The 25,610-nt window shown below is 35.8% G+C and overlaps 3 protein-coding genes across 3 annotated transcripts; 2 read left to right on the forward strand and 1 right to left on the reverse strand.

Annotated features, from left to right (window-relative positions):
* Positions 1-293: 293 nt before the first annotated feature.
* On the forward strand, positions 294-4,970 carry LOC126723545 (tubulin beta-5 chain). Its single transcript, XM_050427082.1, has 4 exons — positions 294-445; positions 1,034-1,434; positions 2,002-2,271; positions 4,049-4,970. Exons 2-4 carry the CDS (start codon positions 1,041-1,043, stop codon positions 4,726-4,728), a joined length of 1,344 nt encoding a protein of 447 aa, XP_050283039.1. The 5' UTR covers positions 294-445; positions 1,034-1,040; the 3' UTR covers positions 4,729-4,970.
* A 1,437-nt stretch (positions 4,971-6,407) lies between these two features.
* Positions 6,408-9,162, reverse strand: LOC126723550 (F-box protein FBW2-like). The gene is made up of 2 exons (XM_050427096.1): positions 8,570-9,162; positions 6,408-7,125 (listed from the first exon to the last, which is right to left on the reverse strand). Exons 1-2 carry the CDS (start codon positions 8,956-8,958, stop codon positions 6,585-6,587), a joined length of 930 nt encoding a protein of 309 aa, XP_050283053.1. The 5' UTR covers positions 8,959-9,162; the 3' UTR covers positions 6,408-6,584.
* Positions 9,163-19,712: 10,550 nt separating this feature from the next.
* Positions 19,713-23,018, forward strand: LOC126723551 (uncharacterized). Its single transcript, XM_050427110.1, has 2 exons — positions 19,713-20,013; positions 22,267-23,018. The coding sequence occupies exons 1-2, from the start codon at positions 19,803-19,805 to the stop codon at positions 22,761-22,763; spliced, it is 708 nt and encodes a 235-aa protein (XP_050283067.1). The 5' UTR covers positions 19,713-19,802; the 3' UTR covers positions 22,764-23,018.
* Positions 23,019-25,610: the final 2,592 nt, after the last annotated feature.

Below are 25,610 nucleotides of genomic sequence, written 5' to 3' on the forward strand. Positions count from 1 at the left end.
CCATGCTACAGGCCTACAACACAAACGTTTCAACCGTTTGATCATAGCCAACGCCAAGGACAATCTAGTCAATAACCACAAGGTCATTTTCGTCTACAAAATATTATTTTAAAAAGTATGAAAAAGACAAATAGAGACCCCTCATTTTTTCTGAACGTTAACAACTCAATCCACACCGTCCAATCTAATCCATCAATGGCATCGAACGGCCCAACAACGCCAAAACGCGAGGGAAATAACGCTGTCCGTCCGATCTTCAAATCCTCACCCATTTGCTTCCTTATATAATTCCACATTTCCAAAGCTCGGTTTCTCACGCTCAAATCACACACACACTCTCTCTCTCTCTACACCCTCCGATCGAGTCAAGCTCCGCCGCTGGTAGCCGGAGCCTCATCAGAATCCTCACATTTCTCACTTCCAATCTCCGTATCTCCGCTCTTTGGTAAGTTTCTCGGCTATACATTTCTTCTCTGCTTGGTTGCCCAGAAACCTTAGGAGAGTGAAGGAAAAGACAGTAGAATACTAGCGCATTTTTTTGAATCAATGCTTTGTAATGTGTTTTGTTATCTTTATTTTACTTTCCTTCATTTTCTCGGCAACCAAACGGTCTCGATCTACTAGCCTTTTTTCTTAATCCTCGAATTTTATGTTTCTCTGTTTTTTTTTTTGGTATTTAATTTCGATTTGAACTTCTTTGAAGTATTTTTTTTTTTACTTAAATCGATTTGGCTCCTGAGAAAATGGTGGAAAATTAGAGCAATTGAGAGATTTTAAGAATTTGAGACTATTATTCTATTTACCTGCATTTTCTCATCAACCAAACAGAGCATTAGGTTTTTCACAGACATTGCTACTTGATTTTGTGCTTGTGTTATTCAGAATTGAGAGTTTTTTTTTAATTTTTTTTTTAAAGGTTTTGAGACTATTATCTTATTTACCCTCATTTTCTCATCAACCAAACAGTGCATTAGGTTTTTCACTAAATATTACTGACATTGCTACTTGATGTTTTTCTACTCGGTTTCTACAGAGAGAAAATGAGAGAAATCCTTCACATTCAGGGTGGACAATGTGGAAACCAAATCGGATCAAAGTTCTGGGAAGTGGTTTGCGACGAGCACGGCATCGACCCTACCGGCCGTTACACTGGGAACTCTGAACTGCAATTGGAGCGCGTCAATGTGTATTACAATGAGGCCTCTTGTGGGCGGTACGTCCCTCGTGCCGTGCTCATGGATCTCGAGCCAGGTACCATGGACAGTGTGAGGACTGGTCCCTATGGTCAGATCTTCAGGCCTGATAACTTCGTTTTTGGGCAGTCTGGTGCTGGAAACAACTGGGCCAAAGGGCATTACACTGAGGGAGCAGAGCTCATTGACTCGGTTCTTGATGTTGTGAGAAAGGAAGCTGAGAATTGTGACTGTCTTCAGGGTATAATTTCTTCTTGTTTTTTTTTATTGATTTTTCTTTGTGTTCTTTTATGTTTTATTTTTTTTGTTGTTAATGGTTTAGGAATTCATGGAGTTGGGATTTGGATATTGATATTATGCTACTTTTGCCTGTTGAACTCTGGGAATTATAATTTATTGGATATTGAATCAATTCAATTAACTTAGTTTTGGACAGCAAAGGTTGTCTAGATTCTATTTTGTTTCCTATATGTCTCTTAGAGTTTTTGTTTGAGTGAGATCTTTGTTAGTAGTCTTATGCCTTTATCTATTTTTATTGTAAGTCATAAGATTTCTTGAATGAACAGTGAATAATAGATCTTTTTACACAACAATTTATCATAGTTTTATTTTTATCTAACTTATACTGCTTTTTCTTTCTTGATGGAATAACATTTTAATTTTTTAGGAATTTAAGAAGAGCACTTTTATCTTATTTTTATAGCTTATATTAAATCTTCTCTGCTGACACAACTATAAAGAAAGTAAAATGATGTATAGTATGTCATTGTAATGAAACTGATTTATACATGGGTTTTTCTTGCTTCAGGCTTCCAAGTATGCCACTCTCTTGGTGGAGGTACTGGTTCTGGGATGGGTACTTTGCTTATTTCGAAGATCAGGGAAGAGTACCCTGACAGGATGATGCTCACTTTCTCTGTGTTCCCATCGCCAAAGGTCTCAGATACAGTTGTTGAGCCCTACAATGCCACCCTTTCTGTTCATCAGCTTGTTGAGAATGCAGATGAGTGCATGGTGTTGGATAATGAGGCCTTGTATGATATTTGTTTCAGGACTCTGAAGTTAACTACCCCAAGCTGTAAGTAGATTATTTTCAACTGCAACAAAGTAGAAGCTAGGATTTCAATTCAGTTTTCTATAAAAGCTTTCTACTGGCCTTATTTCAAAGATATTAGTATAATGCTGTTTCTTATGCAAGGTTGTCTTGACTGTCACATGTGAACTAGTTGAATTTTAACAAGTATCATGCTTATTTAGGACCATGTTGAACAAGTTAAATATTTTGTCTACAATTGTTCATTTATTTTTTTGGAATTATTTTGTAATCTATTTTCGATTGCATATGCTTATAATTACTGCCTCTCTCCATCAGGCTGCCCAAAATATTTGTTCAGTTTTAAAAATTAATGGTCATTATTTATTGACTTCTCAGTATGCCCTTATCCTTTAGTATCTTGATTCTAAAGAAAAAAAGCCCCTATCCTTTATTTTAGTCAATTTAATTTTTTTTTAAGTTTATAAGGGCATTTTTTAAAACCTACACATTTTTCTTAGAGAGACACTACAAATGATGTTCCCTTAAAATATTTGATTTTCTAAACGGGACTAACAAAGTATATGATTATGTATTTTAACAAAAGTGGAAAAGTTAGAATACTAGTAAGAATCCCTGAGATGTTAGTTTTTTGCTTGTAAAACATTTTTAACCTTATTGGACTGGTTCTCAGTGTGGAGAAACCAACCTTTTTCTTCAATTTTGGATTTACTTGATTTATGTAATTTTTGTATTTGATATTTACACCCCTCTATACTCCCTGTGTACTTGGGTGTCTCTTTTTTTGATATCAATAAATCTTTATTATTTATCCCCAAAAAAAAAAAACATTCTAACATGATCTGAATTCAATGTGCTGCTACTGGGTTGCTGTGTCATTTTGTTTGCACTTGAAGGCTTGAAGCCCATGTGCCTGGGGGTGGGGGGGCTCACACTATGTTTGGTTTGGTTGTGTTCTTAGCGTTGTCTATTATTGTGGTTAGTAGTGGACAGCTGTTTTCCTGATGAATTTCTTTATCATTCATTGATTTCACCTTCTTGGTAGGTCAGTGCATTAAGTATGTTGTGGGGTCAGATGTTCGCCCACCTTATAGGGATTATAATGAAATATGCTTGATAGCAACTGTTAGGTCCAGTTGATGCCTGAAATGAAGCCATCCCAATTAATTTAGTATGATGGCATGTGTTGAGTTTGACTTCTGAGCTGGTTGATTTTGAATGTGGGGGCCTTATTGGATCTTGCATGATATTTGGGCATGTATTTATGGGGAAAAATACATTTATTTGGTAAGATGCCACTGTCTAATGCCTTTCGTCAGTGTCTTATTGTGTTTGGGTGGTGTGTTACTACTGCATGATAACCTGCTTTTGTTTGGCAACTGCATTTTAGAACTTAATTCCTATATGTAATGTGATGAATGTAACGTATCAAATATTAATGCAACAACTTGTTTATGATTCTTGATTTGGAAAATCTCAATAATTTTAAGTTGGCCTTTTCCATAACTTTCACTGATGCGGGATCCGCCATATAATGGGCCTTTTTAATTAATTAATTATTTATTTTATTTATGAAATTTTCTTGTGACCTTTTGGTTGGTCATGATTCCTTTGACGGAGGTTTAAACTCCCCCCCCATAAGAGTATTATCCTCAAAACTATTTGATAATATTGATAAAAGATTTGTGAAGGGAATGTTTTGTGATATTTTTATAGTGTGAAAAGGGTTCATATTTTAAAAAGTGCTATCCTTATCTTCCAAGGTATCTGCTGATCAACTCTGATTTATTTCCTCTCGCAGTTGGTGATCTGAACCATCTGATCTCTGCAACCATGAGTGGTGTTACTTGCTGCCTCAGGTTCCCTGGCCAGCTTAACTCTGACCTCCGGAAACTTGCAGTGAATCTCATTCCGTTCCCCCGTCTGCACTTCTTTATGGTTGGATTTGCTCCTCTTACCTCACGTGGTTCTCAACAGTACCGTGCTCTAACTGTCCCAGAGCTTACCCAGCAAATGTGGGATTCAAAGAACATGATGTGCGCTGCAGACCCACGCCATGGTCGCTACCTCACAGCTTCAGCCATGTTCAGGGGCAAGATGAGTACTAAAGAAGTCGATGAACAGATGATCAATGTGCAGAATAAGAATTCTTCTTACTTTGTTGAGTGGATCCCAAACAATGTGAAATCAAGTGTCTGTGATATTCCTCCCAGGGGCCTCTCTATGGCGTCGACCTTTATTGGGAACTCAACCTCCATCCAGGAGATGTTTAGGCGGGTGAGCGAGCAGTTCACAGCTATGTTCAGGAGAAAGGCTTTCTTGCACTGGTACACTGGGGAAGGCATGGATGAAATGGAGTTCACCGAGGCAGAAAGCAACATGAATGATCTGGTATCCGAGTACCAGCAGTACCAAGATGCCACAGCAGATGAGGAACTTGACTATGAGGATGAGGAGGATGCTGAGCAGGAGGAGATGTAAGGTGTGCAAGAGAGCAACGACATGGGCCTAAAAATATCTACAAGCAATTAATCATAAGATAATTTTCTTGTGTTTTTTTCTATGGATGAAGTGGGAACTCTTAGGAGAGTTGGGAAAATGCCTATTTTTCCTTGTTTAAAATCGTGAAATATTTGTAGTTGGGGAGTTAGAAAGTTGTGTATGTTTTGAATTCTAACTTTGCTTCTATCCATTTCTATCATGAAGTTTAGCATTATATCCTATATCTGAAGCTTTTCTGTGCCTCACGCATGGTAGGTGCTACTCGATCATGATCTCTTTCTCTTCAATTTTGTTTCTTGTTTTGTAGCACGCCTTAAACTTTTGAGGTGTGTGCATGGAATGGAGGCCCAAACTCGAAGTGGGGCTATTAGGGATAAAACAAGTTTCTAGGAGAGCTCGACATTCTTTTGAGTGCTTGTCAAAGCTTAATTTTAAATTTTAATGTAGACATGCCAAATTAAGGGGTTTATTTATTTATTTTTTGTTGGGAAAATAATATTATTTAATTAATAATTATTAAAAATAGTTTTCTATAAGAATTATTTTGGAGAATAGCCTTTACGTAAAAGGTTAGAGTCAATTAGAAGAAACTATTGGGAACTATTAGTATGATTGGTATATACTATGTAGCCTTTCTCTTCTCCCACCTTTTCATATTCCCTTTCTCTATTTCATTTCTTCATCCTTTCTTTTGTATTTTTTTTCTTCTCCAATCGCCTATCAAAGAGAACCAAACTCACCACACCAACACAAAGCAAAATAGTGTTGACAAATCACAAACCGCCATAAATACTACATTCAACTCTTTAATCACCAACCTTAAAGTCTATAGCACAACACGGCTCTCCAAAGCCAATTTGGTCTCCCTCCATCTTCAGCCAATTCATCACTGTCGTCAGTAAAAAGCATAAGAGTGTGCCAATGCTAGCTTGGGTTGGGCACCGGACTAGCTATTAATGGGTTTGGCAATTGCATCACAGGCTAAAAAACCAATGCAGAGTTTTTAAATTCCTTTGATTAGTGATACTATGCATTCTGATATTTCGGTAAAAATAGATACAATTATATATGTGTGTGTACATCAAGCATCATGAACAACTGATACCATATAGATACAAACAAATTACTGTTTATGTGACTTCCATGGCTTTCATATAGATCTTATTAGTTATAAAAGGTATTGACAAAATGGAAATCATGCAGTTATTATTTCTTTGGAAGTCCGTTGGTGGTTTAGGAATTGAACACTCCCTTGCCTGTTCCATGAAAATATGTAGCTCTTAGTAGTTAAATCCAATCTTTTTTCACTTAATAAGTTTGGTCAACTTCATATTCCAGTTCTATAATGGTTCTTTTATTTATTTACTTATTTTTTAAAGAATACAACAGGCAAGGGAGTATTACATATGATCATTAATAACCAATGCAAAAGCTTTTCTCCAAACAGTATGAATTCAAGAAAGCAATATTTTCCAAATAATAATTCGGACATGGTAAGATGAAAAATAATCCATCAATCACAAGTATGATATGACTAATACAAAAGGAAAATATAAAATAAGTAATCTGATGAAATGCTTAACAAAACCGTGTACATCAGCCAACTTGAATTTCAAAATTATATCTTCATTTATTTCCTTCAGTTTCTTAGAGACAAAACAGAGAATTACTCTTGCAAAAAGGTAAAAGAAACTTCTATTTAAGTCAAAGGAAAATGAAAGAAGAGCAAGAAGCATTTACTTTGAGTTTTAGGAATGGCATTACTTCCTAAGAGGGAGTGAAGAAGGTTTATTGGGGGGCCTATTGTTATGTCAAGATTACCACAAAACCATGAGTTAATCCTCATCAGAGGAAGATTCTACATCAGCATTGGCTCCATCACTGTCACTACCTGAGGAGGCCTCGTTGTCAAACTCATCATGCCAGGGGCTCTTAAACTCTTGAAGCTGGTAGCATCTATCCTCAAGATCACCATCCAACTTCACGCTCCAACACCCTCGAATGTCAAGATGTGTAAGGGCCGTGCACTTAGCAAGAATGGCCTCAAGGCCAACATCGCCAAAGCGGCCATAACAAAGCTCAAGATGCTGAAGTCCTGGCATTGTGTCAGCTATGATCATTGCCTCGCTATCATCAGGCTTGATGCCCGTCCCATTCACATTGTAACTAGGCAACACCTCCGGTAGGGGCATATTTCTCCTCAAGTGAACCAAGGTCTTGCAGTTCTTTCCAAAAGATTCAAGCCCTTTGCATGTTATCTTCAAACAGTAGCTGATGTCAAGGACTGCCATGTTTTCAAATGAAATTGCATGCCTCTCTACCATTTTGTCAGTGACATCACTCATAGGAATCTGCAATACCCTAAGGAATCTGCCACTACAGAAAAGAAAAACAGTTATACCAATCTTCTTCCTTTTTAATGAATGATATACTTTTAGTGCAAAAAATTGATAAACAATCAGTCCAATAACATTAACAAGCCCAAAAACTTAACTTCTAGCCAAGAATAGACATAGCCACTCTCCATTAGAACAGATTATTCCCTTTCCTAATAGATTAGAAACATTCTTGAAGCCTCCAATCCGAGCTTAAACATAATCTTTGATCTCCTTCGACAGCCTTTCCACAGTTTCAACTTGGCTATTATATTTATAGACCCTTGGAACACCTTTGCAGCCAAATGCGGTACAAAGCAGAAGCAAAAAGTAAGCTTGCATACAATTAATCACTCTTAAGGCTCTAACCCTTAAGCTCTTGATGAACACTCCAAAGCACAAGATCAGGCAATGAAAAGAACTGCCTATTATAACAAGGACCACAGAGAGGACCTTTCTGCCAAATTCTCCCAGTGAAGAAGCATTCAAAGAATGAATGGTCTATACCTGCTAATCAACTTTTACAGTACACACATATATCTCCTCCTAGCTAGCCTCTCACGAGTACAGAATCTGTCCTTAATTGCTACCCACAGCTTTTAAAGTACTTTTTATTATATATATTTTACAGAAAACAGTAATAATATATATCATGTTTCAAGTATACTGATAATTTCTGAGACCGTTTGGCCATCCACTAAATTTCTATTTCAGCTGCAATTAATGTTTCCAATTTATTAAAACCGATAAACTATCGGTGGCAAAAGGTTAAGTTATTAGAAAATAATAAATTTAATCATTTAACCATTATTCTATTTCCTACCCATGTGTAAACCCAAACTCCCCCTTAGTAATGAATGAGAGATGAACTACCATTTGTGTCAAAATGTTAACATATTAGAAAATAATAAATTTAATTAATTAACTATTATTCCAATACTCCCCTACATGTGTGGGCATAGACTCCCACCTTAATAATAAATAAAAGGTAAAGCAAAGATAGCTTTTTTGAACTCAAGACCACATATTCTAATACCACAAGAAATTCTCATTTCTCCCAAAATCTAATCCAATAATTATAACGGGTATGGGGTTTTGAACCTTAGATGTCTACATTGAAACACTATGAGCTAGCAATTAACTGAACTATAAAAATTTTACCCGTTCGTCCCAAAATCTCAAACTATTAAAATAGAAAAAAAGAAAGAAAAGTAAAGATCTAATTATTTAACAAATTATGATTTTTTTGTAACCCAACTAATACATTTTATTATTTGTAACGGAGAATTCAAAAGTACTCATGCCACCATTCAAAATTTTTTTTTTCTTTCTAATTCCAATAAAGAAAGAGATTCACACAAGTTTTGCATTTTGTTTTATCACCTTACAAGCAATACCTTGAGACACAAGAAATACACACATAAACACACAGTTATTATTCATACCAGTTGGCAACATAAGCGAAGCCAGGATCGCCAACCTTGAAAGCAGAGAGGCGGCGCACAGTCCCTCTAGTCCGCCGCACGAGCTTCCGTACGGCCGAGTCAACTTGGAAACCCGTACGGTCCATCTTGCGACACCATTGATCGATGTCAATCTCAGCCCAACAATAAGGACCATGCACACACGCCGCAAACGACTTGCAAACCACAGGCAACACTCCGACCCTTTCCTCAGCTGAAAGCCGCGTGAATATCAGAGCCAATATTTCTGGGTTCAGACTCTCCCACTTTCCACCACCACCACCACCACCACCAACAACCTCGTCCTTAACAACGCTCAAACACTGTTTCTTAGGATTTGAAGTGGTTGTGCTGTTCATGTTCATGTTCATGTTTGTGTTTTGTTTTTTGTTTGAATGAGAGTGGTATTGTTGTGAATGAGAGTAAATATTGGTTGTTGTTAAAAAAAGGTGTAGAAGATTGACCTGATGCGTTTTGTTCGATTTTCTGGTAATGGGATTGGGGACACGTTGTGGGGTTCCCCATTTTCTTAGAAACTTTGGTGCCGTTTGCGTTTCCTTCGCTTCGAAATTGGAATGGCTAAAAGGTCAAATCGGGTTTGGGTTATAAAACAAGTACTGTACATTTTTCAATTTGGGCCTGTCATGTTTGATTTCTTCTCTATATTTTCAAATTTTTATTTTATCCGTTCATGTTTGATTTAGTTTTTTTTTTTTTTTTTGGGCCCTTTACGGTCATTTTGAAACAAATATCTAAATAAAACAGGAAGCACCTGTTGATTTTCGGCCCATGTAAAAAAAATGTCCCCTACATAGCCAAAATGAAAATTTTAAAATGTAAAAAACTAATATGAAAAAGAATCAAATAAGGAGCATTAAAATAAAATTTTAAAAATTTAGGGGGTTAAAATGAAAATGACCCCAAATTTTAAGGGCAAACAATGTGCTTTAGTTTACAAATTAAAGAGTAAATTACAGATTTCAACCCTATGATATACCTTAAAAATATGGAGTTATACTCTATGCTTTATTTTGTGACACTTACATCTTTTGTGGTTAGTTTTGTGAGGTATTTTTGTCATAAAGTTTAAAAAGATATGAAGATATAACGTGCCAACACGCCAATGCTCCTCTGGGGAAGGGAGAGTGGGTGTTCTAGCAGAATGGCGGATGAGCTGGAAGCTTTATGGAGCAAGCTAACTTTTACAGAAGAAGAAGGCGAAGATATTGAACTAGGAAGTAATAGTACAAAGGCAGCGAGGGAGATCGGAAAAAACTGCGTGGTTATGAAGATTCTCACTAAACGTATTTGGAAGCTTTAAGAAAGAACATGAAAATGCTGTGGAAACCAAACAAGGGACTTCAGATCTCTGAAATTGAAGATGATATGTTTCTTGTGGAGTTTGGCGATGGAAGAGACAAGAAACGGATAATGGAGATGTGCCCTTGGAGCTTTGAGAAGCAACTTATACTCCTACAGGACTTTGAAGGTGAGTTGGTTCCAAAAGAGATAGTCCTGAAATGGACCCCTTTTTGGGTTCAAATCTATAATCTTCCCCCAAAGAGCATGACACGAGAAATAGGTATGGAGATTGGAGTGTAGATTGGAATGGTCCTAGACATTGATGTGCCTGAAAAAGGTGTACAATGGGGAAAGTTTTTAAGAGTGCGAATACGTTTCGATGCTACAAAAAAGCTGGTCAGGGGAGAAAGGGTATCAATTGAAGGTGGAGAGAGCAGAGGGTATTCTTCAAATACGAGCGGCTTCCTAACTTCTGCTATCGGTGTGGGATGTTGGATCATGAAGAAAAGGAATGCATAGAAAAGTCGAGTTCGGGGAATAGAGATGGGGAAGGCTGTATGCAATATGAGGCGTGGCTAAGGGGAGAGCCAGGAAGATGGGTGGGAAAAGACCAAGGGAAATCGGAAGAAGTAAATAGATCGGATTTCAGACCAAATAGGGAGGAGACGACAGCGGGAAAGCAAGCACAAGAAACAGTCCAACAAGAGGAAAGGGAGGGTGCAGGTGAGGGTCACGTGATAGGGAAGAGGTCCAATCAGAGGCTTGGTCAGTGCTACAACCTAGAGGAAACAAGGTTGGCGTGTCAGGCAGTGGAGATTAATCATGAAAATGGAAAGGCCGACCTGCTACAAGAAAAGAGGGAGGATGGATTAGACATAAGAAGGATGGACTTTCTAATAGACACCCTACCCACAGCAGAACTAGAGGGTGACATGCAATGGGAGAAAACCAAGAATGAGGTGGGAGATAGTAAACCTGTAGAAAAGGTAAGGTACATGGTAGCTTGTAATGAGTTGGGCTTGGAGATAAAAGAGACCATTCCATGGGCCAAAGACATATCCAACCCGTTAGTAATGAGTTTTGACAAAGACAAGGGATGGGTTGCTGAGACTTTGGGCCCCACAAGCGGGCATTGGAAAAGGCTTGCTAGGCAAACCAATAAGCCAAGCCCAAGTAAGAGAATTAGCCTAGAAAAATTAAAAAGAAGCGGCCTAGTCCCGCTACAGGGTTTAGATCTTAATACTCTAAACACCAAACGAAAGAAGGGGAAGCTTCAAATAGGGGAAAAACTTGATGAAGACAAGACTAAGGTTGGCAGAAAGGCGGTGGCTACGGCGCAGCGCCGCTAAGCCCAATGAGCATATTAGCATGGAATTGTTGGGGGCTGGGGACTCCTCCAACAATTCGTACGCTCACCGAGGAGGTGAAAGGAAAAAACCCCATTTTGGTGTTCTTAGCAGAAACGAAGGTAACAACTGATAGGATGAGAGGTTTTCAACATAAATTAGGCTTTACTCAAGGTATTATAGTCCCTAGTGATGGCAAGAGTGGAGGACTAGCAATGCTTTGAAGGGAAGGAGTAGATGTACGTTTTAAGAGCTACTTGCACTCCCACATCGACCTGGTGGTTCACGGTGAAGGCAGCAGAGGCCCGTGGAGGACCACTAGCTTTTACGATCATCCTGTCACGAGCAAAAGGCAAAGCTCATGATAGTTGATTGAATCCCTCAATGCCCAATGCAAGATGCCATGGTTGGTCTGTGGGGATTTTAATGAAATTATGCATCCAGACGAGAAGATAAGGTGGAAAGAAAGAGATGCTGATCAGATGAAGGAGTTCAGGGAGTTTCTCAGCAGGTGTGGCTTGTTTGATTTAGGCTTTGTTGGTCTAAGGTTTACCTGGTGTAATGGAAGGTTTGGGGATCAACGCACGCTACTTCGGTTGGACAGAATGGTAGCAAATGATGAATGAATAAAGATTTTCCATGAGGCAAAGGTACACCATGTGTCAATGTCGGCATCGGATCATTGCTTACTGGTTTTGCTACTAAAAAAGAATCAATATAGCAAACGAGGGAAGAAGCGCTTCTTGTTTGAAGCAATGTGGACAAGAGAGGAAGAGTGTAAGGAAGTCATTGAGATGGCTTGGGATCCATATAAGGATGACTCTGCCTAGCCTATCCAGGAGAGACTAGAGAGATGCCAGCGTCAACTCCAATGCTGGAACTAGAATAGTTTCGGGAATGTCTACAAGTATTTAAAGCAGAAACAAATGTGCCTTCAACAACTTGAGTCCCTCAACCTGCTACATGAGACGGCAAAGGAGATATAAGCAATCCGAAAGGAAATCAATGAATAACACATTACGGAAGAAATCGTGTGAAACTAAAGGTCGTGAGTGTGCTGGCTGCAAAATGGGGACAAGAACACAAAGTTTTTCCATGCCACAACCAGCTAAAGGCAACGAAAGAACAGAGTTGGGGGAATTATGGATGATGAGGGAGTGTGGCATTAAGAGCACGAGGCAATAGAGAATATCATTATGGACTATTTCAAGTCAATCTTTAGTTCAGACCAACCTTCCAATTTCAAAGCAAGCCTAGAAGCTATGGATAAAAAGGTAACCCCAAAGATGAACAAGGTACTTCTAAAGGAGTTCAGGGCAGAGGAGGTTTGGAGTGCACTCAAACAAATGCATCAAACAAAATCACCGGGCCCCGACGGTACGTCCCCTATCTTTTATCAAAAATATTGGGATATTGTTGGTCCTAGTGTATCAAATTGTATATTACATTAACACACGTATAATGCCAAAAAGCATCAATGATACTTATATCTGCCTGATTCCCAAGACCAAAACCCCCAAAAGATAACTAAATATCGCCCCATTAGCCTCTACAATGTGATTTACAAGTTAATATTGAAGGTCCTGGTGAATAGACTAAATAAAATTTTACACAATGTGATCAATGAAGCACAGAGTGCCTTCGTCCTGGGAAGGTTCATAACAAACAATGTAGTTGTGGCGTTTGAAACCATGCACTCTATTGCTAAAAGAAAAAAAGGGGAAGGTTGGGTCCATGGACATCAAGTTGGACATGTGTAAAGCCTATTACCGTGTGGAATGGGCTTACCTTGGGTCAATGATGCGAAAAATGGGCTTCTAAGAAAAATGGATCTCGCTAATTATGATGTGCGTGACCATGACATCTTTTTGGTACTCATTAATGTGGAACCAAGAGGCACAATTACACCATCTAGGGGGCTGCACCAAGAGGACCCTATATCCCCGTATTTGTTCTTATTGTGCGCTGAAGGGTTGATAGCGCTAATCAGGAAAAAGGAAGTTGTGGGGATGATAAGAAGGGTAGCTGTGAGCAGACTTGCCCCTTCAATTTCGCACCTATTTTTTGTGGATGATTGCATCATTTTTTGTAGAGTAACTATGGAGGAGTGCAAACAAGTGGCCTTGGAATTGGAAGTCTCTGAAAAGGAGTTAGGGCAAAAGCTGAATAGGGAAAAAACCTCGCTATTTTTCAGCAAGAATACAAAAGAAGACATTCAAAATTTTGTGAAGGATACCTTTGGAGCCCAGATTGTCAAACAACATAAAAAGTACTTAGGATTACCCCCAATGGTTGGAAGAGGCAATAAAAAGGTCTTTAATCATATTAAAGACCAAGTGGGAAGGAAAATAGCGAGTTGGAAAGGGAGGCTGTTGTCCAACGTTGGTAGGGAAATTCTTATAAAGGCAGTTGTGCAAGCCACACCAACATATACCATGAACTGTTTCAAACTCCTTGATTCTCTATGCTCAGAAATAAATTCAATGGTGAGTGATTTCTGGTGGGGACAAAAAGACAAAGTAAGAAAGATTGCTTGGGTGTTGTGGCAAAAGTTGTGCAAACCAAAGGCAGAGGGGGGGGGGGGGGGTCAGGTTTTAGGGACTTGAGAGCATTTAACCTTGCCTTCCAAGCAAGGCTAAAGGATACAACAAAGCCCAAACTCTTTGATCCATAGAGTTCTTAAAGCAAAGTATTTTGCAAACTCCTCTTTCATGGATGCTCAAGTGGGGAAAAATCCTTCCTACATATGGAGAAGCATGGTGGCTGCCATACCAATGATTAAGGAGGGGGCCAAATGGGTTGTTGGTGACGGGAAAAGCATTAAGATATGGGGTGAGAAATGGATCCCCTCCATAGAGTCAGGCAGAATAATAACTCCGAGAACCTCAATGGATAGTGGAGCGAAAGTTGCAAGCCTCATTGTGCAAGAACGAGTTAAGTGGGATGTCGCCTTGATAAGACGCACCTTCCTCCCCCACGAAACTAAGGCTATCCTTAGCATCCCTATTAGCCCCATGAACCCATCGGATTCCCAGGTTTGGGCAAAGTCCCTAAATGGCATCTTCACTGTTAAGAGTGCACACAGAGTTGCAGCTAAATACCTTGCTGACCTTAAAGAAAGGGAGGAAAGCCCAGGTTGCCGAGACAACTCCAAAGTGACAGCGATTTGGAAGGTTTTATGGAACTTACAGTGCCCAAATAAAATAAAACACTTCATGTGGAGAGCTTGTAGGAACGTGCTCCCCACGAAGCAGTGCCTGCTACTTCGAAAGGTGGTAACAGAGGACAAGTGTGACCTTTGCAGCGAAAGTGAGTCATTTGGCCATTCCTTGTGGGGATGTATGATTGCAAAGGAAACTTGGGCTGAAACAAAATTCAGGCTTGACAACCTAATTCAACCCCCAAAGGACTTTCTAAATGTGGTCTGGCTACTATTTGAGTCATCGGGGGAAATGAACTGGGAAAGTTTTGCTATCACGGTATGGTGTTCGTGGAACAACAGAAACTCAGTTCGGCATGGGGGAGTTTGTAAACGGGGAAAAACCATTGCGGGGGAAGCTCAAAAATATGAGGTTGAAGTGCATGCTTCTATACCTTTCAGCTGCAAAGGAACTCCATCTGCTCCTAGACTTAAGCGCTATACTCTTCCTCCTCAAGGAAAATACAAGGTCAACATAGATGCTGCTGTGTTCAATGATTTGGGCTGTTGTGGTAATTAGAAATGACCAAGAGGATGGGAGCAATGTGCAAGAAAGTAGAATTCCCGTTGTGGGCTCTTAAGGCAGAAGCAAAAGCCACTGAAGCAGAATTTTCTTGGCCTGGGATCTTAGGCTGAAAGATATTGTTGTGGAAGGGGACCCCCAACAAGTTATACAAGCTCTAAATGGCTCCAACCCTCCTGCCCTTTCCATTTTGAAGTTCGTCGAAGGCTTGAAGCATTTTCTGCTGAAGTTCAACTCTTGGAAGGCCGAGCATACCAGAAGAAACACCAACGTAGCTGCTCACTTGCTAGCTAGGAATGCAATGAATGTAAAAGATAGTGTAATATGGGTTGAGGATACTCCTCCCTTAATTGAACATCAGATTCTGAATGATGTAATCTCCTGGGACTATTGTCCGTATTAATGAAATCCAGTTATATGTTTACAATAAAATATAAAAAAAAAATTAAAAAAAATAAAAACACGCCTATTGAGAAGAAAAAAAATGTATAAAGAAAAATATCGTTCTTTCTTCAAATTTCTTGTTTTCTTGCTAATTTTCTTACTCAATCCTCATTTGAGTTTGTAACTATTCACACGAATTAAGTTTAAGGAAACACCTTTTCTTATTTTTCCTTCTTCTTCTTCTTTTTTCTTCAATTTTTTCCAAGTATGCAATGTCCACACTAACTACATCATCAAATCCTATAAGTTAAGGTAAATTAACTCACAAAACTAACCACATATAAGCTAAGTGTGAGTTTGGTAAACAAATATAAGTTGATTTTTTGCTTAATTTATCGACTATTTGTGGGTCCTACAAAAAAGAAGCTTATTTTACTTTTAGCTATATATACCGCTTGTAGGTCTCACAATTATTTTACTTACAAGTTCCACTCTATGATTTTTGCTAATAGGGCAAGGTAAGATTAGCTTATTGCAGGTCCCACTGTACTTTTTTTTTCCCTATAATACTTTCAGCAAAAAAACAATCAACTTATTTTATTTATCTTTTAGCTCTTTTCTATAATAGTTTCATTAAATAACAAAAAAAGCAAAAAACTAGATAAATAATTACCAAATGAACATTAAGTGTGCGTTTGGCTCCAACTTAAAAAGTCAGCTTATTTTATTATTCAACTTGTTTTTGCTACTATTCATGGGTCTCACTGTACTATTTCAACTAACTTTTATCTTTATATACAGTACTTTCAGTAAAAAGTTTTCAGTTTCAGAAAAATAAGAAGATCCCAAACAGACCCTAATTGTGATAAACTAAAACACTATGTATCTGTTTGGGATCCGCTTATTTTGCTGAAATTGAAAATTTTTTGCTGAAAATACTATAAATAAAGGTAAAAGTTAACTGAAATAGTACAGTAGAACCCATAAATTATAGCAAAAATAAACTGAATAGTAAAATAAATTGACAAAAACAATACATGCCAAACGCACACTATATGTTTGAAGGATAAGTGATATATATCTATCGATACTATGCCATCAATTCGACCCACTCACACATGACGATTATTTGGTGTCAGAGTATTTACCCATGTTCGCTTACACTATTTGTGTTTGCGGGGTTATGACTATACGTGGGAGTGAATAAATTGTATGAGATCGCCACTATTATTAAACAATCGTTTAGTCTTTAGACACGATTATTAAATAAGTTGTGTTCATCTTGATCCGTGTAGCTGAATTCCACCCAACACAAACATGACAATGTAATACGATTTGAACACTGTGCTACCAATATATACCAACATTTGTATCCATGTGTGCTTTTTTCTCCAAAAAAAAAAAAATTCCATGTACTGGCTCAAGATCGATGACTTTATCTCTACATGTAACACAGTAACAATAACCCTCTCCCTTCTTCAACTAAATTACCAATGAATATAAAGGGCGCATTGACTCTTAACACTTCCTCTTCAAATTCTCACTAGAAGTACACAAAATGAGACTTTTTTTTTTTTTTTTTTCATGGTCTGTCCTTATATGACCAAAGCCAAACGAAATAATATTGACAAAATGCATGTTGGTAAGAAAAGAAAAAGGACAAATTTTAGCTATAAAATGTTATAATCTTATTCAATATTTTTTTGTTGGAGATGAATTTTGATAAATCCATCATTAAATTACGTCTTCTCTTCTTATATCCTTCACACTTGCAAAATACTTAGAAAATTAAAGATTAATAACTATGTCATCAATAAATTATTTAAATTGCAAGTTTTTGTTATATAAAATTATACATAAAATATAAGTTTATAGATCATATATATGATATATAATATATATCCGATTGACAAAAAACTTGACATATGTATTAAGAGCGTAACGAATATGCAATTCAACAATTAGATTTTCAAAATATGTAGTAATATTTATTTTATTGAGTAAAATTGTAACCTTAATCTATAACTAATTTTATAACTAAATTTTGTTCACAAAAAATGATAAGCTATGCACATTTTTCTTTTAATTAATTATTATTACTTAATTAAATATGAATTTCTATCACGTGGTTTTACTAATTTCTCTTAATTATTGTGATTATAATAAATGTTAATAGTCAATAAAGATTTGGCAAATGTTTGTGTGGTGGTCTTCGTTCCAACTTGACATGGAAGTCTTCGTTCCAACTTGGGAATTGTGGTGGTCTAAAATTGACTATCAATTATAGAAAAACATATCATACTTTTTTTTCTTCTCTCTCATGAAGTCACATGGTTTAGTATGGTTGGATAAGTGATAATAAGATGCAATGCCATCTTTTTCTCAAAAAAAAATAATAAATAAATAAATAAAAAAGATGCAATGCCATCAATAAAGGGAATAAACATATTCAAAACAAAACAAATAGTTATTCCCCATGTTAAATTTCCATACACTATGTCATGCATTTATTTATATTTGGTTATAATCCTCTTTTATTTCAATATACTTTTAATTGAGGGAAATTTCCTTATACATTATGTCATGTATTTTTATTGTTATAATAAGTTTATAACATGTCTTGCCAGTCATAAAAATAAGAGATCCTGGTTTGAACAAGAAAGAAGGGATCTTATTTTTGTTTGACAAAAAGAAATGTTGAAAGATTGGACACCTTCCAATATCCGTTGTATTTTCTTTAGCTATTACTATATATTTTTAATTGATTATAAATAAAAATGGAGAATCTCTCTCTCTTTTTAATTTGTTTTTAGGGGAGAGAGAATCTCTGTTAAGATATGAATTACTAAACTCAACCAAAAGAAAGTAATTTCTAATGGAACACTTTGTAAACTTATGAGGTCTATATTGTTTAATTTGTTTGTCATATTTTTACGAGATCTAAGAAGGAACAAAAAACAAAAACAAAAACAAAAACAAAAAAACAAAAAGAAAAATAAGGGCTCCTTTGCCACGAGTCACATGCATTGTTAGGGTTTTTTTGTTTTTTTTGTTTAGAATAACATGCGTTATTAGGTTGTAAAAGCAATCATCCAGCTATCATGAACCGACGTAAAACCTTACGTGTCACTTTTTTCTACGTTAATATACTATATAGTCTAATATGAAAAGGAAAGGTAAGAATAAGATATATATATTTTGGCTACGATTATTTGTGTACGGGGATATGATTAATTATGAAGTTCAGATTGTTTGGCTCTGAAGAAATTGAATTCCGTGATGGTGGAAACTGGAAATCACATGCCAGAAATCTTATTTGGGTTATGATAAGAATTTAAGTGAATGGTCAAGAGTGTCAAATCCTTTATTTTATAGTGATCAACATGACTCCTCATGAGTAATGAAGAGTTATAAGTAGCTCTTTTGAAGAGTTGTTCTTCTTCTAACCAATGCAACTGTGCTTGTTGGGTTGCATTGTTTCTCAATTTTGACTTTCTACATGGGAATTGTCGTAAACTATTTTGATTGTCACAAACCTTTTTTTTTTTTTTTTTTTTTTTAAGAAACACACTAGGGAGAGGAAAAAAAAAAGTTCAAACATAATAGCATACTACAAACTCTACTCAAAAGTCATAATAATTATCACAAACTTGATTACACTATGGGTCTATTTGGAACCCGTTTATTTTGCTGAAACTAAAATTTTTTTGTTAAAAGTACTGTAGATAAAGGTAAAAGTTAGCTGAAATAGTATAATAAGACTAATAAATAGTATCAAAAAGTGCAGTGAGACCCATAAATAGTAACAAAAATAAACTAAATAATAAAATAAATTGGCAAAAATTATTTTTGCCAAACACATACTATAACAAGTGATAAACTATAATCAACATGAAAACATTGATACCAATTAGGCCATAAGCTAACTCTTAGCTAGCAACGATTCCTCATAGACTGACGATGGGCATTAGTATAAGCCATTCATCATCACTTCAAATCACATCCTTCCTAATATACTATACATTTTCAATAGTATAATCCAGATGTTTTAGCGGTTCCATATCAAGTAATCAACATCAATTACCATTCTTACAATATTTTTTCAATTATTTTTATAACTGTTGACATAATTTGTTATAATTAAAATAATATTACTTTCACATAAACTTATAATCACTTTTATTATGCACCAATTAAACAATCCTACGGAGTAATTATTAAAAAGATTTGTAAGAAGTATTGTATCCCTAACCAAACTACAACCGGTAACATTCCTTCTCTTTAACCGATTTACATTATTGGTACTAACCCAAAGAGACTATTTTAGTAATTTCATAGAAAAGCAGGAATAAATATCATGTACATTATAAGACCCATACACTCTGTCGGCAAGACAGTCCCAAACCTCTTTATTCCTCATCACAAGCTCTTACAACCATCAGTTCACAAAACCCAAGAAGAATGGAACAGGGAAGGTACTGTTTAGGCCTTCTATTCTTCATTCTCTCTTGTTTTGTTCTCCTCTCCTTTTCAGGCTCCGTTGTTGTTGTTGAAGCTTACAAGAACTACACAGTGGGAGATTCATTGGGTTGGTATGACACCCTTGAGAAGCCCAATGTCAATTACCAGAAATGGGTTGCTGGCAAGAACTTCAGCTTGGGAGATTTCCTCAGTAAGCACCCAAAGCCATTGCTTTTACAATAGCTAGCTACATGTTAAACAATGCTTATTGTTCTTATCCTTTTTATCTTTGGAGCCTATAAAGGCTTGTGGTTACTCTTACTCATATGTCATATAATTACTGCCTTTTCATTGAGTTTGTTCTTTCAATCATGCCTGAAACTTGGGGAGTTTTAAGTGAATTTACATTAAGTATTAGTATTATTAGTAATCCATTGGATCTATAACTTTTTAGGCCATCAAGTACATGGTCTTAATAATTATCTAAATTGATGATGGACAATTTATTTTCTGGTCCAAAAATACAATCTGTCTAAAATTTTAATAACTACTTATCTAATAAGATTTGAATAATACTGAACTTTAAAATATACAAAATTTTTATCTGATTTTCCAAGTTATTATACTGCTTTTGAATATTAGTAACCATTTTAATCAAATTCCCATTTTTTGATTATTTTTAAATTTTTTGTCCTTCCACTCCTAGGCCCTGTAAGCATGTCATAGGTTCTATTTTCCTTGAATTCTTTCATTCAACTGACTTTTCCCTTCTTTTCTTCTTGAGTTGGGAAAAGAAACCTTGAGGATCACTTTTTTCTCTTTTCTAGGACGATAAACTTAACCAGACACCAAAAATTTTCACAACAATAAATATAACATATTATTATTATTATTACTTTTTGAGGAATATAACATATCATTATTATTACATAATAAAAATAACATAGTGATAAATCTATACTTTAATCATAAATTACTTTAGTAAGTTCTTACTCTATCGGAAAAAGAATATATGCAATCTAGATCCGATTGAATATGTACACTCAATCAATCAAATACTGTTTAGTGGGCACATGGTATTGCTTTTCCCACTTGTGTCATAGAAGTTAGTGAAAAGCTAAGCCAAAGAAAAGAAGCATTAAAGAAAGAAAGAATAAGAAACAGTTGCATGGAATTGAATTCACACGAAACTCAGCTGCACTGCACGTGTTACGCATAAAACTCAGCTGTCGTAGTACGCTAGTACCTCTCTTTCTTGAAAAAAAAAATCAATGATTCAAGAGATATATATTTACTACGTTACTTTTTCTTGTTACTAAAATATTGTTAATTGAAACTCTTTTTTTCTTGTTTATAATAGTAAGTGAACATTTGAGAAATATTATTTTTGTCAATTTATTTTACCATTTAACTTATTTTTGTTATTATTTATAGTTTTATTGCATTTTTTTATACTATTTATAGGTCCACTATTTCAGTTTATTTTTTCTTTTATCTATAATATTTTCAACAAAAAATTTTCAGTTTCAACAAAATAAGTGGATCCAAACAGACCCTAAATTTATTTCTTAAACTTACAAATTCACGTATATTTATGCACACTGTATTCAAATAACTAAAATCATAATTTCAACTCACATTTTCAAGAAAAATTCTGTTATCACAAATTAGTGCACAACTTTGCCCACAACTCGCCCATGTGTGACGAGTTGTGATTGGTGGAAGGGTGACCCATCATCACCCCTCCACTAACCACAACTCGCCACATGGACGAGTTGTAGATGTGGCGAGTTGTGGGCAAAGTTGTACACTAGTTTGTAGCATCGGAACTTCTCAAATTTGAGATTTCAAATCATAATTTTAGTTGTTACAATGCAATATGGAACAAGAATTAGCCATAATTAAATCCTATCAAATTCCACTTTTAGATGATTATGATTATCAAAGTTGTTAAAAATGCATAAAGAATTATCTTAACATAAAGTTATGCTTCCAGCTTGGTAGATAATGATTAGTTTGTCAGATATTCTTGTCCTCTGCAGCAAGCAATTATAAAAACATTGCAGTAAGGCACATGTTCACGTTACTTTTTTTTTTGGATGAACTGCATGTTCACGTTACAAATAATAGCCTGAATTGCATTTTTATCAACTCTTACCTAAATCTATACTTTGTCTCACCAACTATGATGAGAATATTTGCAAATGTCAAGCTATTTTTTTGGAGGTATCCATTTGAATAATACAAAGTTTTTTTGGGGAGGTAATTGATTAAAAGATTAGGTGTATACTCCAAAAAAGAGCAAATTCTATATTGTATATTCATAATGATTCAATTTATATTTAATTATTCACTCCAAAAACTGAATTAAACTTTAAACCTCTAAATGTAAGTTTCCTTGCATCTTGGAATTTCACATTTCATTATGTGCTTAACTCATGTATGTTCATTTATCTTAATGCAGTTTTCAACACTGATACCAATCATTCAGTAATCCAAACATATAATCTCACCACCTACAAACTTTGTGACTATGAAGATGCTCAAGATAATGATACCATCCAATGGTCAACCTCAGATCCATCTGCCACAACCCTAAATTCAGTGACAGTGCCAGTTCCACTGGTCAAAGAAGGGATGATATATTTCTTTTCAAGTGATTATGATGGTGAACAATGTAAGAATGGCCAGCGCTTCAAAGTTAATGTAACACATGGCCAAGGGTTGCCAAAGAGTTTGGAGAACACTCCTTCAGAAGAATCCCCTGGACCAGTCAGTCCTACTTCTGGTGATGAAGAGTCTGCACCAGATACCATTGTTCCTTCCAATTTCAACAACCCCCATGAGGAAAGTGCTGATAAAGAGGCATCTGGGTCAGCTTCATTATCAATGTATTGGAAGCTAAAAGACAGGACAATGATTGTGATTTTGGTTTTCTTAGGGCTTGTTTGTTTGTTATGATAAGTTTTTTTATTTTTAATTTTCAATGGTCATTCTTTATTTATTTATTTTTCAAAGCTATTGTAAACCTCTTTGTGTGTTTAGCCTTTAGGGATTATATTTGCTACTGAGGTGTGTTTTTCTGTTTGGTTTGCTAATAGAATATTATATTTAATGTTGTATTGTAGAGAAAATAACTTGATAAAATTGGATACCTATATTAGACAGAAATGAGTATAAAATAAATTTCAACCAGTTGGTTGGAGGTTCCCATTATTGAGACATTTACAAATTTCAACCAGTTGGTTGGAGGTTCCCATCATTGAAGTCAAGGTTTTATTGAATCAATTATGTTGGTCTAATGAAGTTAATTATTTTGGTAGATGGAGAATACAAATGACAGGTTGGATCCCAGATGTATTTATTGGAGATTTGTGACCAACTCTACCAAAATTAACTAGTAATCTTGTTTGGATTGGGTTAAAGTAACACTAAATCCATACTACATTCATCACTCAATGATTTTTTCTTAGATGTGTTTTTTAACAAATCTATTTTTGGTTTACATTATTTTCTTGTACGGTACCTTATGTGCATGCAAAATATCAAGATGATCGGGCATTAATAACTATCACATATATGAGATGTCTAAATATTAAGTTTTTCTAACTTTAAAATCATATTAAAAGACAAAACACTCACATACTTGTAATAGTCTTGTGCTAACCGCTAATTATCATGGAATTGACATAAGAGATCTTCTTTCACTTAAAAGTATAATTTACCATTTTGTATCAATAGTTTGTTTAAAATCCGTTTATTTTACTGAAATTGAAATTTTTTTACTGAAAATACTGTAAATAAATGTAAAAGTTAGCTGAAATAGTATAATGAGACCCATGAATAGTATCAAAAAGTGCAGTGGAGTTATGAATAATAGCAAAAATAAATTGAATAGTAAAATAAGTTGGCAAAAAATAAACTATCTAAACACATCCTAGATCTATACAAAAAAAGAGTTACGCTTAGGTCCAGTGCACTAATGTACTAGACCCAATATGATTTTGACACCTATCCAAAATTGGAAACGTTGGAATTGAGTCAGGATCGACGGAACATGTTTCCCAAAAAAAAAAAAAAAAAAAAAAACTTTTAATAACCCAATCCGCAGCACTTGGACTAAAAATCTAAACTTAAAAGCCCGAAATTCGGTCTCGGCGAAAATGGGTAATTACCCATAAGGATGAAACTATTCAGTTAGTTAGCCCGGTTTTGAAAGTAATTGGGAAACTAGCAACTCGAGCCTCAGAGGCTCGATTTTGGCCCTCTAAATCGAGCCTTTGAGGCTCGGTTTACGTGCTTTGACCATGTCTGATGTGGCAGAGTTGCCATCTGGCATTGACATGGAAATCGAGTCTCTTAGACTCGATTTCCACGTGTATTCCAACCGGAAATCGAGTCTTAGAGACTTGGTTTCCAATTGGGGTTTTTCAAAATTAACGTCTTCGTCTATTGCATTTGTCTCACTTTCACTCACACTCACGCTCACACCCTCTCACTCTCACACAAACCAGAGCGCTCTCACTCTCTCACCCTCAGTCTTACATTTTCATTTCCCACACTCACAAAACTCTCTCATTTTCTCTCTATCTCTCACACGGCCTCTCACATTCACACACGCTCACACACACACAGAACCCCGCCGGCGTCGACGAGCAGAGCCCAGCGACGACGCCGACGAGGCTGAGCCCAGCCATCGGCTCCTCTCCTCATCGATCTCTCTCTCCCTCACTAGGAGATCCTTTCTCCTTTTCTCCCTCTCTCTCATTACCACCCCCATACCCATTCATTTTTCCTCACCATACCCATACCCATACCCATTCCGATTTTGGTTGGTAAGTTATTTATATGATTTTTTGTTTTGATTAATGTGAAATTTTGGGTTTGGATTTGGATACTTAACATCTAGGTTATTTATTTAATTTTCAGTTTTGATTTTTGTGAAATTTGGGTTTGAATTTTGTGGTAGATACTTTATTTAATTTTTATTTTATGATTTTTATGAAATTTGGGTTTGGATTTGGTGAGTGCAGATGACATTCAACTCTCTTTGGCTGAAGTCAAACTTGCTTGGTTACCCATTCCGATTTTGCTTGGTAAGTTATTTATTTGATTTTTTGTTTTGATTATTGTGAAATTTTGGGTTTGGATTTGGATACTTAACATTTAGGTTATTTATTTAATTTTCAGTTTTGATTTTTGTGAAATTTGGGTTTGGATTTTGTGGTAGATACTTTATTTAATTTTTATTTTATGATTTTTATGAAATTTGGGTTTGGATTTGGTGAGTGCAGATGACATTGTTGCTTGGATAGTGCATATTGTTGCTGCCATCCTTAAGAGTTTCCAAATTTCTGCCTTCAGGTTAGATTGTTATTGCTGATTAGGATTATAGCTTTTACGAGAGAATTGTATATCTCATTAGGCCCATTTGCTTGTCTATTAGGAGCTTAGAACTTACAAGTTTATATGAAATAGTTATCTCATATATTTATAGTGCTTGCGTACCATTACAAATTACTAAATTATATGCATATAAAAAAGCACTTAGTAGTTTGCTATTGAAGAAACAAATTACATAGTCTTTTTTCAGTTATGTATTTTGGTTGATTGGTTATGATTTAGGTTTTTCGGTTAGGAATGGTTTTGTTTAATTAGTTTAAATAGATGGATTAGATTTAGTTTTGATTAAGGGATTTTTGTTAGAAGTTTTGTTTACGTTAGCTGGCTTGGCATAAATTGGTTTTAGGTATCTAGAAATTTCCATATAAGGAAGTAATCTCCCAGCCTTTATCGGACTATTCCACT

This window comes from Quercus robur, chromosome 1 (genome assembly GCF_932294415.1).
Source record: "Quercus robur chromosome 1, dhQueRobu3.1, whole genome shotgun sequence".
Taxonomy (NCBI): Eukaryota; Viridiplantae; Streptophyta; class Magnoliopsida; order Fagales; family Fagaceae; genus Quercus; species Quercus robur.

Bases quoted from the DNA above. Each gene is read 5' to 3' on its own strand.
- LOC126723545 (XM_050427082.1), top strand. From the start codon at position 1,041: ATGAGAGAAATCCTTCACATTCAGGGTGGACAATGTGGAAACCAAATC. The intron at 1,435-2,001 runs GTATAATTTCTT...TTCTTGCTTCAG, and splicing joins GAATTGTGACTGTCTTCAGG to GCTTCCAAGTATGCCACTCT. The intron at 2,272-4,048 runs GTAAGTAGATTA...TTCCTCTCGCAG, and splicing joins GAAGTTAACTACCCCAAGCT to TTGGTGATCTGAACCATCTG.
- LOC126723550 (XM_050427096.1), bottom strand. From the start codon at position 8,958: ATGAACATGAACATGAACAGCACAACCACTTCAAATCCTAAGAAACAG. The intron at 7,126-8,569 runs GTATGAATAATA...TCTTTTCTGTAG, and splicing joins TTCGCTTATGTTGCCAACTG to TGGCAGATTCCTTAGGGTAT.
- LOC126723551 (XM_050427110.1), top strand. From the start codon at position 19,803: ATGGAACAGGGAAGGTACTGTTTAGGCCTTCTATTCTTCATTCTCTCT. The intron at 20,014-22,266 runs GTAAGCACCCAA...ATCTTAATGCAG, and splicing joins CAGCTTGGGAGATTTCCTCA to TTTTCAACACTGATACCAAT.